A 14,318-nucleotide genomic window follows, 5' to 3' on the forward strand; every position below is an offset into this window, starting at 1 on the left:
CCGCACGGCTCCCAAGGGCCAGGGCAGCAGGTTCCTGGTCCAGGGCCGCGTCTTCTGCGACACGTGTAAGGCTGGATTTGAGACTCCGGCCACCACCTACATCGAAGGTGAATAAAAAATGATTTTTCTTTTGGCTTTATCTGTGCCCTTGCAGCTTGGCTTCCTTCAGATCTGGATTCAGTTTTTAAAATTTTCGAATTTTTTATTTTAAGCTCCCTGTAAAAATGGCTAGGAGATCTGTGAGCTCGACTAAATTTGACATTAGTCAATGGAAGTCTTATTTTATATATTTTTTATTTAATTTTTTGCTTACGAAACCCTCAGTTGTTGAGTGTGTAATAAATTTAGAACTCGCATCTATTTCTTAGATTTTAAATTAGTCCATGATGAAGGTGGTACTTGCAAATGGATTATATTTATTAATGTAAAATGATCGAGGCATTATCTGACTAGAAATTAACCTTCCTTTATTAAATCCGCGTACCCTTCTTGGAGATAATTCTTAGATCTGTGATGAATTAAGAAAGTATTCCTGACATAATTGTTTCCGATTGAAAAAAGATAATTTTTATTTGTAGATAGTAAGTAACCGTAAGGTATTGAACTAACCCTCATTTAAATATATTGTAAATAGTCAGATATGTATATTTTTTATTCTCTGGTTGTAGTCTTATCCTTGTGTAATCAAGATCAAGATATAATTGCATAACACTTAATTTTATCTAATTCAAACTGTTGTTGGAAGATATTGGGATCAGAGGATGCTGTGACTAGGTGAATTTTGTAGAGATGACGATGGTATTTAAGCCCCGAGGGTCTTGGATAATGTTGTTTTTTTAAGGTCTACGAGATATGGAATGATTCATGAAGAGTAAGAAGCCCTTGAGACTGATGGAGAACGTTAAGGAGTGGCTTGCATCCATTTGGTTTTGAGTGTGAGTTTGGTGATTAAGAGGCATGGGATGAGATTTCGTTGAACATTGGAATGAGAATAAGATGGATGTATGGTTTAATATGTTTGGATTCAAAAAAGGATTAATCTATGTTGCATGGACACGGGTAGTGGTGCGGATACACCAAATTTGTAAAATGTAGGATACGGGGGCATGTCTATATACATATTAAAACTTATAATGCATATGAGATCAATATTGTTTTTCATTCACATGTCATGAGAACTAAAAATCTCATAACATTTTATGTTCTTTTATTGAGTAGATTATAAATTGAAAAAGCTTGGTTTTGAACTAGATATGCAAACAATCCTTTATAATCATGCTTATGAAGTTGGTATGCGCTAAAACTGAATCCATGTCAAGTACAACGAGTTGCAGAAAGTGGAGACGGAGTGTATGATATATGGCCATGAAGTGTATCATGAGTTTTTTACACTAAAACATGTGGTATACAATTGAGTAAATGTACATATATATACCTATATTTATCTCCATCTGTTGTGTACTGCTTGTTGTGTATAGCTTCTCCTCCCTGCCTCAAGCCGCCCTAAAATCCCTATGTCAATTGTCATGGCTCATATGAACATTTCTTGCTTCACCAGGTGCAAAGGTGAGAGTACAATGCAGAACCAGAGCCACAAGTGAGAAGACCTGCAGCTTCGACGGCGTGACCGACGCGACCGGAACCTACAAGATCCTCGTTGCGGACGAGCATGAGCATGACATCTGCGAGTCCGTCCTCATCAGCAGCCCAGACGGCTCTTGCCAAAAGATAGTCCAGGGAAGGGAGAGGGCTCAGGTGTTCCTCACCCACAACAATGGCATGGCCTCCGACACTAGGTTCGCTAATGCTTTGGGTTTCGAGAGGAAAACTCCCTTTGCTTTCTGTGCTCAGCTCATGAAGCAGTATGAGGAGGTTGATGTCTAAATGAAATAGATTTGTTTCTCTTGAGAGATTTCTACCTTTGATATAATGCTAGTTCTTGTTGAATGAACTAATTTAAATTGTATTTGTTTGTTAAACTTGGTACTATTTTGGTCACTCGTTTGTGGCTGTAAAACAAATTATTATTATTGTCAGTTAAATTATTGGGTTGGAATGTGTTGTTACTTTGGTATTTCTGATGAAATTTTGATTATATCGTGTATTGTGTATTAAGCTTCAGTTGCCCGTTAATGTTGTTGATGTTTGATGCAGTTTGATTAATGATTAGATTAACATTGCTTGAACTGTCAAAATGAGAAGCCAAATGATATTAGTCTTAAATTCCATTGTATTTATTCTTTTTTGAGAATGATTGTTGAGAGTGAAATTGCCCAAATTGTGAAGTTAGTTGGCGGTGATTCAGGAATTTATGTATAAAAACATAATTAAACTTGCACCCTTAATTCTTTGAGCAATATTTACACGAAAGAGCAGATTACTTTACTTGGAATATATTGCAACCTTTTGAGTAACCCAAAAAAAGGCTGAATATTTTTATTTCTAAAACCCCCCTCTCTCTCTCTTATCTCTCTCGCTCGTCAAAGCATCAACCTTTCGCCGGACAATGTAAGATTTCTTTCCTCCATCGTCACTTCTCCATTGAAAATCTATATTCCTTTTTGTTATTTCTGTGCTTTTACGAATTGGGTTTTCTAAAGAATCAATGTGGGCATGTTCCATTTAGGAATTTTTACTTGCTTCGAGAATCGGAGCCCAACCGAGTGCTTCTTGTTTATGATCTGGGTCTGTGTACTTGCGCTTACTCTTAACTTCGGTTTTGTTTCTTTTAGATTGCTAATGCACTTAATAGATGACCGCGTTTTGTGAAATATGATATGGGTTCTCGTTTAAATGGTTAAAAAGTTGATTTTACGTCCAATTTGAATTGGGTTTTCTCGATTTTGATGTCAAATGGGCAAATGATCTCTAGGTAGGACATGATCCTTGATCTTGAAAGGTTTTGGTCTTCCGATTCTTGGTGAGCTGTTGCTATCGTATTTAAGCTTTGACCTTCCTTTTCTTTTTTTAAGTTTTTTGTTGTTTAAAGACTCATTCAACGTGTTTATGTGATTACCGTTGCACTATAAATTGCATCTGTAAAAATATGGGTTTTGGTTGAAATTCTCTAACAGTTTCATTTGTCATTTCTGTGATGCTACAAAGAATCTCTTTGATATATTCATTAATGTGGAAATTGAGTACTTGCTTATTTGCAGATTTAGTACCAGTTTGAAAGGAATATCATCACGGTTACCAGCTTACCAAGAAATAGATGAGAAATTTGGGATTGTAATGGGCCTGGGTGTCTAGAGAATTTGAATCTGTTCATGTGGATATTGTGTTAATTAATGAGTACTGTAGCTTGTCAAAAGATTAATGTAGAACCAGACATTTTCTGATTAGTATTAGAAGTTTCATCTGTGAATTATGCTTTCTTATCTTGGCCCTTCTCTTTTTTTACCTTGGCATCAAGATTGCATTCTATGGAGCGGAGATACAGGTTTCATCGATTTTTTTGGAGCTGTACAGAGTCATAATTTTCTTTTTTAGTGGGTAATATAGCTTTATGATTCTTCTTCAAATGAGCACATGTTGATGCACAGAGTCAATTCTTTTAGGCCTCTTCTTTTAGGAAGAAAGAGTTGGGGAAAAAACATTGTATGTTGAACCTTGGTTTGATTTGATCTGATACACAAAATTGATACACTCAGGAAATGGACAATCATTTAATTATTCCTCTTTCTTAAGCACTTCTATAAAACAATATCGAAGGAATCACTCTGCATAATGTCTTTGTTTACGTCGTTAATGCAAATATCAATTCTTTTTTTCCAATTTATTTGAATTATATATTTGGAAGTGGGCTCTCCTATAAATTATTTCCTGCGTTCTCTTAGTTCATCTACTGTTTCTGATACACTGCAGACTATTCCTGCAAATTTGTCATGGTACTTCTTTCAAATGATGTTTCTGCCTCTCTTTCTATATATCTGAACTGAGACGCTTGTTTTCTTCACAGAATGGCTACAAACACATTTCATCACATCCAGGCAAATGGATGGCATGCTAACTCAAATCATCATACCAAACTGAGAAAAATTTCAGTGAACATGTCTTCTGAGGCTATTGGTGTTCATAGACAAGTGTATGGTACCTTGAAATTTAGTCCTATTGGAGCTTTAACCACACAATCTTTGGCAGATACACTTCAGTTACCATCAAAGAACTACTCCAGCGAGTCCTTGATAACATCAAGTATGTCTTTTTTTCTCCATATCCCTTCAAGAAGTACATACATTTGGATATTGCACTTTGTTCCTTTTTAAAAGTTAACTTTACGGTCCTTGATTTCAGATGAAACTGTGCTTACCTTGTTGCGGCATGGTGAGTCAATGTGGAATGAGAAAAATCTCTTTACAGGATGTGTCGATGTACCTTTGACACAAAAGGGAATAGAGGAGGCAATCGAAGCAGGAAAAAGAATAAGTAACATTCCCGTTGACGTTATCTACACCTCTTCACTGTTGCGGGCTCAGATGACTGCTGCAATCGCAATGACCCAACATCGTTGCAAGAAGGTTCCCTTTTTTTTTATACATGTGTGTGTGTGTATATAAATTTCATATATCCCCATGAATTTTCAAGATTATAATTATCCCCTGAGCTATTGGAAAATCTAATAAACAACATTAATGTGTAGAATAAATTTCACGAAACCCCAACTATTGGAAAATCTCATAAACAACATTAAGGTGTAGAGTAAAGAGTCTAAAAATGTGACCTAGTTGTTTTGTCCTGATTTCCCACATGAATGTTTTCCCTTCAAAATTTTCATCACAATTTTTTATTTTTTATTATTTCTCTACCCCTTAAAATCATCTATGACATTTTCCAACATTATAAGGCTGTTTAATATAAAATTGAAAGTTCATGAGGTTTTGTACGAAACTCCCCAAAGTTTAGGGTTTTCTGAAATTTACCCTATATTTTTTACTATATTCTTGGTGAAGTTTCATATGCATAGTTTTACTCGATTTGCAGGTTCCAGCTGTTTTGCACAATGAGAGTGAGCAGGCTAGAACATGGAGTGAGATTCATAGTGAAGAAGCAAGAGAGCAATCTATTTCAGTGATAACATCTTGGCAACTTAATGAAAGGATGTATGTTTATCTGTTTTCAGGTATATCTGCCTACTTTGTCCTTGTATAATACTTAGATTTTTGGCTTCTGCTTAGGTATGGGGATTTACAAGGATTCAACAAGCAAGAAACAGCTGAAAAGCTAGGGAAGGAGCTAGTTCATGCATGGCGTCGCACTTATCATAGTCCTCCACCAAATGGCGAAAGTCTGGAAATGTGTTCTCAAAGAGCTGTTGCTTATTTTAGAGATGAAGTAAGAATTTTTGAAGTTAATGATTATCTTTTGCTCTTGATACAAGATGTTCTATTTATATTTATCGATGTTGCTAATCCTTAGCACCTGGTGAAGGGAGCTCAACTTGTAGTTTTAGTGGTAGGCAATTTCATATGATTCTTTTTTATCCATTCCTGCAAGTTCAATTATTGAAGATAAGGACTTGAGTTCTGAAGGTAATGCACATGAGTTATAATTCAGGGGAAACAATTTCTTGTGAAACAATTGCTTTGCCATGATAAGGACTCGAGTTCTGAAGGTAATGCACATGAGTTATAATTCAGAGGAAACAATTTCTTGTGAAACAATTGGTTTGCCATAATAATCTTTTGTGAAACAATTGGATTCATCAGAAAAGTTAATGGGAATTAAAAACTGGTCGATTTTTTGAGGGGAATACTTCCCTGAAAATGTATGTCTAAATAATTTTTGGTGGAAATTCCACAAGTCCTAAAATGTATCAAAAAACTATTTCAGACTCTTCTAATTTTCTTTCTTTTTAGTATATGAGGTTGAGGAGGAATTTTGTATGATATGTCTAAAATTCTTTTGGTAATTTTCCTTAACAAACTAAAGTTTTTTGAAGAATCGTGTGTTCACAGAGAAATATAGCATCTAACTCTAAAGAGATTACACAACAGATTGAACCTCAACTTCTGAGTGGGAAAAATCTGCTGGTCACCGCTCATGCCAATTCCCTGAGGTCAATCATCATGTATCTTGATAGGCTAACTGCTGAAGAGGTGAATGTTGTTACATACAAAAAAAATGTTCAGTTGCTTAATTCACAGCTTAATGTTCACATCTTTGAAACTATCAGCAGAGAAAAAAGTTAAATACATAAAAGACTATCTCTCAACAGGTGATCAACCTGGAGATGTTAACTGGCATTCCAATGCTGTACGTATTCGAAGGTGGAAAGTTCATCAGGAGAGGGAGTCCAGTAGCACCAACTGAAGCTGGTGTTTATGCTTATACCACAGTATGAAATTTAATCCCTACATTGCTTGATACTAAATGTTGTCATTTATGTTAAGAGGTACATATTGTCTATAAATGCAGAGTCTGGCTTTCTATCGACAGAAGCTGGATCAGATGCCAGCCTGATAACCTACCCATCGGAAGGTAGCTTCAGTTTCAGACTCTTTATTGTCATAACCTCCATCATTTTCACACGGGAGCCTTGTACATGCGAGATATGTTGTAAAAAGCTTGTTCTTTGTATAGAATGGATCGAGGTGACTGAGATTAGTTGCATTTTTTTTACTTCCCCTTATTCTTTTTAGTGAAAGGCAGTATCATTACCGAAGGGAAGCTAAGAGATTTGATTCATGTGTGACATTATGATTTAGATGTGATTTAGAATTTATATGAAAAGCATCGGGTGGATCCAAAACCTGTAAAATTACGGCATAGTATGCGCTTTAACCTGAATATACATGTATAATTTTTTTGCTTCTTCATGTATTCTGTTGTTTGTTTTGTTAAATATGCAGATAATGAAAAACCCTTTCCAAGAAACGCAATGTACTGTTAGAGGTTAATTTTTCTGGCAAAGGGGGAAAATGTGGTAGCATTTTCACGTAATGACTTCAGTAGAGACAAACCCCCTTCCTTTGACTTGCTCTTCTCTATAGCTCTAGAGATGATGTTTCTCCCCTTATGAAAGGAGAGGTCTATATTACCCAGTGGGCATCACTAACCTTTCTCCATAGATTCCATCAATCTGCAAAAAATACCACCAATGCACTTCCCCTCTTCACGGCTCAAATCGTTCCACGAATCTCTTGGTGCCAAACTCCCCTCTTCACTATGTCCAAAGTGTGGTGGAAAAAAGGACTATTGACGGTTCAAATCAATGAAGAGGATAGAGGATCAATTTGGTTATCGAACTGGATGAAATTGCAGTGTATGATTTGATGAAGCTACTGTGACGAGATTGCGAATGGTATATACACCAAAAAAGGAACAAATCATATCAGAACAAACCCATATGAGTGGGATGTTTTCAGCTACAAAGATGTGATCAATCAAGCATCGTGATATGATTTGTGCTCTTGCTTGGGAAACCTTGATAGATTGGAAGAAGATTGGCAAGTTGATCGCACACGAGGAATTTTATGGCTGATGCTAAGAATTTTTATGGCTGATGTTAGTGAGGGTAGCATCAACCATAAAATCTTGTAGTTCTTTGCTAGACTTTTTCACTTAACATTTTTCCCATTTTGGTTGAAGTAGAAATAGGCCGCCTAATGTTTTCATCCAACATCTCTATCAAAAAAAAATACGCGATACGGTTTATTCAGGATCTGTAGCAGGACTCGTACTTTTAATGCAACTTAGACACCTAATGCGCATGACGTAAAACTTTCCTGAAGAAGTTTCAATGTGCTATCTTTAATAATTACCCTCTCTTATTTTATTCCTGTTCATACAAGATAGAACATAGCTGACCATCTAGAAACAAAATAATGCAGGCCTCCATTTTACATAGTTGTATAAGAGTTGTATAAAGTTTTTTCTTCTTTTCCATTTATAACCTCAATCATTTATAATATATCCAATGAATGGTTATTTTGATAGGGTTTCTGCTGAAGGGTTATTTTCGAGAAAAAATGGTCCAATTTTTGACTTTACTGTTCTCTTCTTTGGTCTTTTGAGATCAACTCACTCCTCTCGGTAGAAGCACGAAATCGAATCAACGGAAGAGAATGTTAGAGAAGATAATTACCAGAGATTTAACATCGATGGAAAAATTCACCAAATTGATTAAAATTCCAAAAGGTTGAGGAGATCGTTCTTGAAGAAAAGAGCAAAGTTAGAGGCGTGACACGTGGGTTTTGAGATAAAGAATGAATATATTTTAATTTTTAAAGGAAAAGATTTTATAAAAATTACCCTATTTTTTTCTCAAAATTTTGAGGGATGGAGGGGCGTAGCCCCACATGGACTGTATATACATCCGCCCCTCATGTAATGTGTGCGTTGGTTTGTTTGTAATTGGTTATAATCCTTGAACTCCCCAGCCTAACCCTTATCACAAATGGTGTATGTCGCATCTAACATCAAAATCATTAAATGTTGTCACCTTCTTGCATATTATAAACTTTACTTTCAACATATATCGTTAACTGTTGAGATGGAAATTAGTTTACAGATGTGAAGTTATTTGTCTATCAATTTTCTAAACGGAGCGGTCGATTCTTCACTTCCCCCGCATCACACGGGGTTTTCTGGTAGTTCCTTGTGATATCCAAACGCACAAAGCTAAGAATTAATTGGTGCGGGCAAGATTTCGGTCTCAGTCTTGAATCGGTTACTTTGACTGAACAAGGTTTTATTTTTTTAATTTAAAAAACACTGTTCAATTAGTTCCCGTGATTGGAGTCCCATCACTTTAATACGGAAAAGAGCCGTTGCTATGCGACCAAGATTCGTTACATGTCCTTCTGCGGTGCTCAAATAAATGTGCTCCTCGGCCGAAAGATTAGTACATTGAAAGCCATAAAGCAAGCAATAAGGCAACAGAGCACTGAAGCGCAGAGAGAGAGAGAGAGAGAGAAAATAGCTTTGATTTAATCTTCTTTTATTAATTAATAAATATGTGCTCGAAACTCTCACTTTCTCACTTGCCCATTTGTCTCATCTTCCACCTTTCTCTTGTTTCTATCTGCTACTGGATGGATTCCCAAGTGTCCACTGACTTCAGCTGTAGCTGACTGCTGATGTGGGTTCATGCAATTCTTCAGTGGGAATTTTGGATCTTTTGAAGGCTTATTTGATGTGGGTTCTTGTTATTCTACATTTGATTTCAAGAAGACCCCAGAGGGAACTTTTCCCTTCTGCTGGAGATTTGTAAAGAGATCGATCTGCTCATCTTTTCTCAGAACTTAGGGGGCCTCCAAGTGAAGAGAAAAAAAATCTCTCATCTTTGCCTAGTAAAGCTATTTGCTTTATTAGATAGAAGAAGGATAATTAGAAGAAGAAGAAGGTTGTCCTCTTGAACTCGGTTCTGGATTGAAGCTAAAAAGTCCTACTGAAATCAAGGTTGGTGTGTTGCCCATTTCAGAATTGTTGAACTCACCGAGGTCGGCTCTGAATTTGAGACAGAAAAAGGTACTTCGATTCTTTGCTTATTTAGAGAGATCAGTTCTCATTGTTGATCATTGGTAAATTTCAACTAAAGCTACCATCTTCTCAAGGGAAATGCTACTACAAGTAAAAGCAACTCTAGTGGCCTGTTAAAGAACGCAACTAGGTGTCCCATTTTATTTTTAGAAGAAAAAAAATCTAACGCTTATGAAGTTGGTTTCTAATGGGTGTTCCAAGCTCCAAACCTTCAAGCAATGAGGCCCTGGTTCTCTGCAGAGAACGCACCCGCTCCATAAAACAAGCAATTGATTCAAGATATGCTCTCTCAGCTGCTCATCTCTCTTATTTACAGTCCCTCAAAAGTGTAGGCACCGCTTTAAGGAGATTCTCAGAGGCTGAGATTTCAATAGACCCATCAATTTCAACCCTGGAGCCTGATAGAACTCCATCTAGATCCTCTTATGCTTCATCTTCTCCTGTTCAAATGAAAAGCCCATTACCTCGGTTATCCAATGTGAGTTACATGAAGGCATCAAGTAATGCTGCAGTGACAGTCGCCATAAATCCGGCGACAGCGGATTTCGTCAGAGAGGAGGAAATTGGTTCCTCCTGGGACTTCTTTGATCCAAATGGCGAGAATTTTTCTGCGCAAAACTCTAGCAATCAAGCAGAATTAGTTCCTTTCCTGGAAAAGAGTTCGAACAAATCTTATAAAAGCGACAAATCACTTGAGGATTTTATTAGAATAGCGTCAGGCGAGTTGCAGCGGTCAAATATATTGAAGGGTGAGGTGGAGAGTGAAGAGGTCTTTGCAGAGAGGGAGGATGCATCAGAATTCATCACTCATAGGGCTAAAGACTTCTTGTCGAGTATGAAGGATATTGAGCATCGGTTCCTAAGAGCAGCAGAATCCGGCAATGAGGTATCGAGATTGCTGGAGACCAGCAAGATAAGGCTCAGGGTTGAAACTGAGATAACAGGTGATTTAAAGTACAGAAGAAATGATTTCATGGTGTATGTTTAACTGCAGATAGAACCCATGCAATATCGCTAAATTGAACTTACAAAACCTTTTAGTTCTATTGTTGCAGATAGACGCCCTGAATGAGAATTTTTTACTGCTTTCAGGGGGTCTATCTGCAACAATAGAACTACATGGGTAGAAAGTTCAATTTGGTAAAAATACAGGAGTTCTGTCTTTAATCAACCCTCTCTTATTTTTCATGTCCTAATCTTTAAAAATCTTTCACAGGTAAATCACCTCCATGGCAATTTCTGTCAACCTTCCATGAAGTTTGCTGCAAGGCTGAGACCGTCTTTAAGCATGGTACTTGTTTAATTTTCAATTTCAGTTCAAAGCAACTTCTTTGTTTTTGGTTTGTGAGATTGGCACGTCTTATGTATATATGTACCTATATTGTAGAACCTGGACAAAATTTGGCAAAGGTAATTACTTGGAACCGCTCAGTCTCATCTATGTCCTCATCATCCAAAACTCCTATTGGAACAACATCAAAAGACATGGACAACGAGAGTGATTGCAGTTTTTTTGAAGAATTTTGCATGATTTCAGGAAGCCATTCATCGACATTGGACAGGCTGTATGCATGGGAAAGAAAGCTTTACGATGAAGTGAAGGTATTCTATTCTATGCCATGTATGAATTTATGCCTTTGATTTTGTATTTTCCTTTCAATGTTTACTTGTTGCTCTAGTGTTTAAGCTATAGGAAATGCATAGCTTATGCCTTTGCTATGTTTTGAAAAACATATAAATTATGGTAAGTTGTATCTTTGGAGTATTTGGTTAGTGTTTCTCAAGTATCCATATATAAAAGGCAACGTATTCTGTTTTTTATTTCCACAGGCTACTGAGTCTTTAAGGAAGGCATATGATCAGAAATGTAACCAATTAAGACACCAATTTGCGAGAGGCTTGAATCCTCAAGTGATTGACAAAACTCGAGCTGTTGTAAAAGATCTTCATTCACAAATAACTGTGGCCATTCAAACAGTTGATTCAATATCAAAAAAAATTGAGAAGATGAGGGATGAAGAATTACAACCTCAATTAATGGAGCTTCTTCAAGGGTATGTTCTCATGAACTACTAAAGCTATCATTTTCACTATTGTCTAACATATATCAAAAGAAAGATTGGAGACTGCTGAATCTGAACTTTGCACTAATGGAAACTAATCTAATATTTAGGTGACATCGTAGAATTTTTAACTTTGCGCTAATGGAAGTGGTAACATACAGGCATGCAGGGACTACATAAAAGCACTTACTATGTTTGTTGAATGCTAACATACATGTGTATGCGTATTCATGCTTATTCACCAAATTGAAGTATTGGGCAATCCATTGACCTCATTATTTTGACACAATAGTAGCTCTCTTTATCATTGCATTCAAATTTTCTGTCAACTGGTGAAAAGGGAAATACCCATTGCACTATCCTCTACTCTTTTAAGGATTGCACTCAGTTTCATCATCAACAATTACCAATTTGAATAAGCTTGCAAGTACAGCAGGATGTTGGTGAAAATGATTGATAGCTCTGACTATAAATAAGTGGCACATGACTTGAATAGTTATTTCGCTAATTTATTATATTATAGCCTCTATACACTATTCCTCATATTGTCTTATGATTCATCTTTAACTTTTACACTTAATTGCACATAGATCTCCTATATGCTCATTTTGGCAGATGCCACCCCTGGGTTAAATTTTTCTTATTTGTGTATCCTGAATGAAACTTCGGTAGATATTGCCCCAGGGTAATGAGTCTATCTCGGGGCAAAAGAGTCAAAAAGTTTTCAACCAGGGGATCTTTCTGCTCAAGTGAAACTGCAGGGGTAGTAAGTTCTAATCATCGATATTGGAGGAGGTCTATGTGTAATTAACCATAATTTTTATGTGCATTAATTTGCCTCCTGAGATGTTGTGATGTGTTGTCTTCTTTAGGCTGATCAGGATGTGGAAAGCTATGGTCGAATGCCATCACACACAATTCATCATAATCTCCTTAGCCTATCATGTTATGAACTCAAAGTCAGAACCTCACAATGAAACCCTCAATCAAGCTTTCTCACACCTCCACATCGAGATTAAATGTTTCGCCTCCAGTTTTATGAACTTGGTCGAGGCCCATAAGTCCTACGTCGAAGCACTCAACTCTTGGATTCACAAGTGCATCTCGCAGCCTCAAGAACAATCCAAGGGCAGGAGAAAAGCAGCCTTTCGCTCTCGCCAGTCCCTTTCTCTTCCTCCTATATTCGTCCTCTGCCAACATTGGTTGAATGGAATCAAGTCTCTTCCTTCTAAAGGGCTCCATGATTCAATCAGAGATACTGTATCAATCCTGTATGACTTGGGTAATGAACACATAGAAGAAAAGAGGGATAAAGATGAAGATAATGAAGCAGAAAGATTCTGTGAGAAATGGAGCTTAGATGGTCTGCAGACAGGTTTGAGAAGGGTTTTTGATCAATTGGTGAAGTTTTCGGAGGCATCAGTTAAAGTTTTTGAGGAGGTGAAGCAGGCAAACGAGACGGCTTGCATTGAGTACTGTGCTAATGGAACCTCACATCAAATATTGTAGTTATGGATAAGAAAGTTTATGGTATGATGTACATGTATTGGTTTTATGTAAGTTATTGCAATACTGGATGTTTACGTAGAGATATAAATGAAAATAGATATAGTAGGTGATCGGCATAAATAATCGGATCAGGAGTTGCCAGATTGAACAGTTTAAGGAACAAGGCAGCCTGAATTGGTAAAGCCTGTGATATGTTGTAACTACATGCATCAAGATTGAGATTCCCTAAAGTAAATTGAATGCTGCTGTGTATATATTAAAAGATTGTGACGTACTGTAAGTCTGTAATATGCTTCATAGTTAATTGAATGCTACTCTGTATATATTAAAAGATTGTGACGTACTGTAAGTCTGTAATCTGCTTCATGCAAACTGAATGCGACCTGTATGTAATTTTGACTGTCATAGTGATGGTTAGAGAACTTGCAATAATCTCTCTTGGTTCTCTTTGTTCCTTGCACCTTATGAATGTTGTTCAGCCTTCAAACTAAAGTTGTAATTTATAAAAGACAATTAATAGATAAAATTGTATATTTTCTTGCAGCTATGCATGTAGAAACTGAGTTATTACTTCTGCAAAAGGGTTAATTGCGGATAGATCCCTGCACTATTGTCTGATTGCAGAGAGACCCCCTATAGTTTTCTTGTTGCGAATAGACCTGCGTGAAATTTTTTGACTCGCCAATAGAACAAAGGCGGCCAATCCGCGATTTAAAAAAAAAATCAGTTAAAGGGGTCTACCCGCACCAATAGAACTAAGGAGTTGTATCCGAACCTAGAGAACTGAGGAGTTCTATCCTCAATTGGCGACAGTACAGAGAGTCAATTCTACCCGCAATTAACCCTTTGCAAAAATGATTTGCAAGTTGCAATCAGTTATTAGCCTCAAGCTGGCCTTCGACCTGTAAAATTTCTTCAATCGCGAAACACACATATAGGCCTAGTCATTAGCTTGCAGCAAAATATAAACAATAAGAAAATCAGAGTACGTAACTTAAAATTTAAAGTAGCTCTCAGTGGAAAATCCTAAACTCTTCAATCAACAAGCCATACAATGTAATTAGAAAACAATCCCTTGAGCAGCAAAGATGTTAACATTGGGACAGCAAGCAAAACCACCTGCCTCTACCCCCCAAGACAAGTTCCAGGGATCATTTGTCCGAAAAACAAGTAAACATGCCATCATCCGTGACTTAGATCGATCCTCTCACGGTTTTCAAATCATCTTGAACTGCAATTGGTAACCAAGACTCTTCAAAAAAC

General features: G+C 36.9%; 3 protein-coding genes across 5 annotated transcripts in view; all 3 read left to right on the plus strand.

Annotated features, from left to right (window-relative positions):
* LOC109835010 (pollen-specific protein C13-like) overlaps window positions 1-2,074 on the plus strand; it is a 4,378-nt gene extending 2,304 nt beyond the window's left edge. The window contains exons 2-3 of the mRNA XM_020403011.1: window positions 1-107; window positions 1,559-2,074. Coding sequence (XP_020258600.1) covers window positions 1-107; window positions 1,559-1,884 — 433 coding nt within the window. The 3' untranslated portion in view covers window positions 1,885-2,074. The remainder of the gene's footprint in view (window positions 108-1,558) is intronic.
* Window positions 2,455-6,620, plus strand: LOC109833937 (2,3-bisphosphoglycerate-dependent phosphoglycerate mutase-like). 3 transcript variants are annotated; one of them, XM_020401808.1, is made up of 8 exons: window positions 2,455-2,508; window positions 3,962-4,197; window positions 4,297-4,520; window positions 4,984-5,102; window positions 5,178-5,334; window positions 5,997-6,098; window positions 6,218-6,337; window positions 6,418-6,620. In XM_020401808.1, exons 2-8 carry the CDS (start codon window positions 3,963-3,965, stop codon window positions 6,460-6,462), a joined length of 1,002 nt encoding a protein of 333 aa, XP_020257397.1. In that variant the 5' UTR covers window positions 2,455-2,508; window position 3,962; the 3' UTR covers window positions 6,463-6,620. The 3 variants fall into 3 exon arrangements, with proteins under 3 accessions (XP_020257397.1, XP_020257398.1, XP_020257399.1); XM_020401809.1 differs by lacking the exon at window positions 2,455-2,508 and adding an exon at window positions 2,520-2,685; XM_020401810.1 differs by lacking the exon at window positions 2,455-2,508 and adding an exon at window positions 3,872-3,890.
* LOC109833938 lies at window positions 8,858-13,471 on the plus strand. Its single transcript, XM_020401811.1, has 5 exons — window positions 8,858-10,427; window positions 10,700-10,774; window positions 10,871-11,085; window positions 11,314-11,537; window positions 12,419-13,471. The coding sequence occupies exons 1-5, from the start codon at window positions 9,671-9,673 to the stop codon at window positions 13,053-13,055; spliced, it is 1,908 nt and encodes a 635-aa protein (XP_020257400.1). The 5' UTR covers window positions 8,858-9,670; the 3' UTR covers window positions 13,056-13,471.

The sequence above is a fragment of the Asparagus officinalis genome, chromosome 3, assembly GCF_001876935.1.
Source record: "Asparagus officinalis chromosome 3, Aspof.V1, whole genome shotgun sequence".
Lineage (NCBI taxonomy): Eukaryota > Viridiplantae > Streptophyta > Magnoliopsida > Asparagales > Asparagaceae > Asparagus > Asparagus officinalis.

Coding starts and splice junctions, on each gene's coding strand:
- LOC109833937 (XM_020401808.1), top strand. CDS start 3,963: ATGGCTACAAACACATTTCATCACATCCAGGCAAATGGATGGCATGCT. Junction 4,198..4,296: donor CGAGTCCTTGATAACATCAA/GTATGTCTTTTT, acceptor CCTTGATTTCAG/ATGAAACTGTGCTTACCTTG. Junction 6,099..6,217: donor ATAGGCTAACTGCTGAAGAG/GTGAATGTTGTT, acceptor ATCTCTCAACAG/GTGATCAACCTGGAGATGTT.
- LOC109833938 (XM_020401811.1), top strand. CDS start 9,671: ATGGGTGTTCCAAGCTCCAAACCTTCAAGCAATGAGGCCCTGGTTCTC. Junction 10,428..10,699: donor GGTTGAAACTGAGATAACAG/GTGATTTAAAGT, acceptor AATCTTTCACAG/GTAAATCACCTCCATGGCAA. Junction 11,538..12,418: donor TTAATGGAGCTTCTTCAAGG/GTATGTTCTCAT, acceptor TGTCTTCTTTAG/GCTGATCAGGATGTGGAAAG.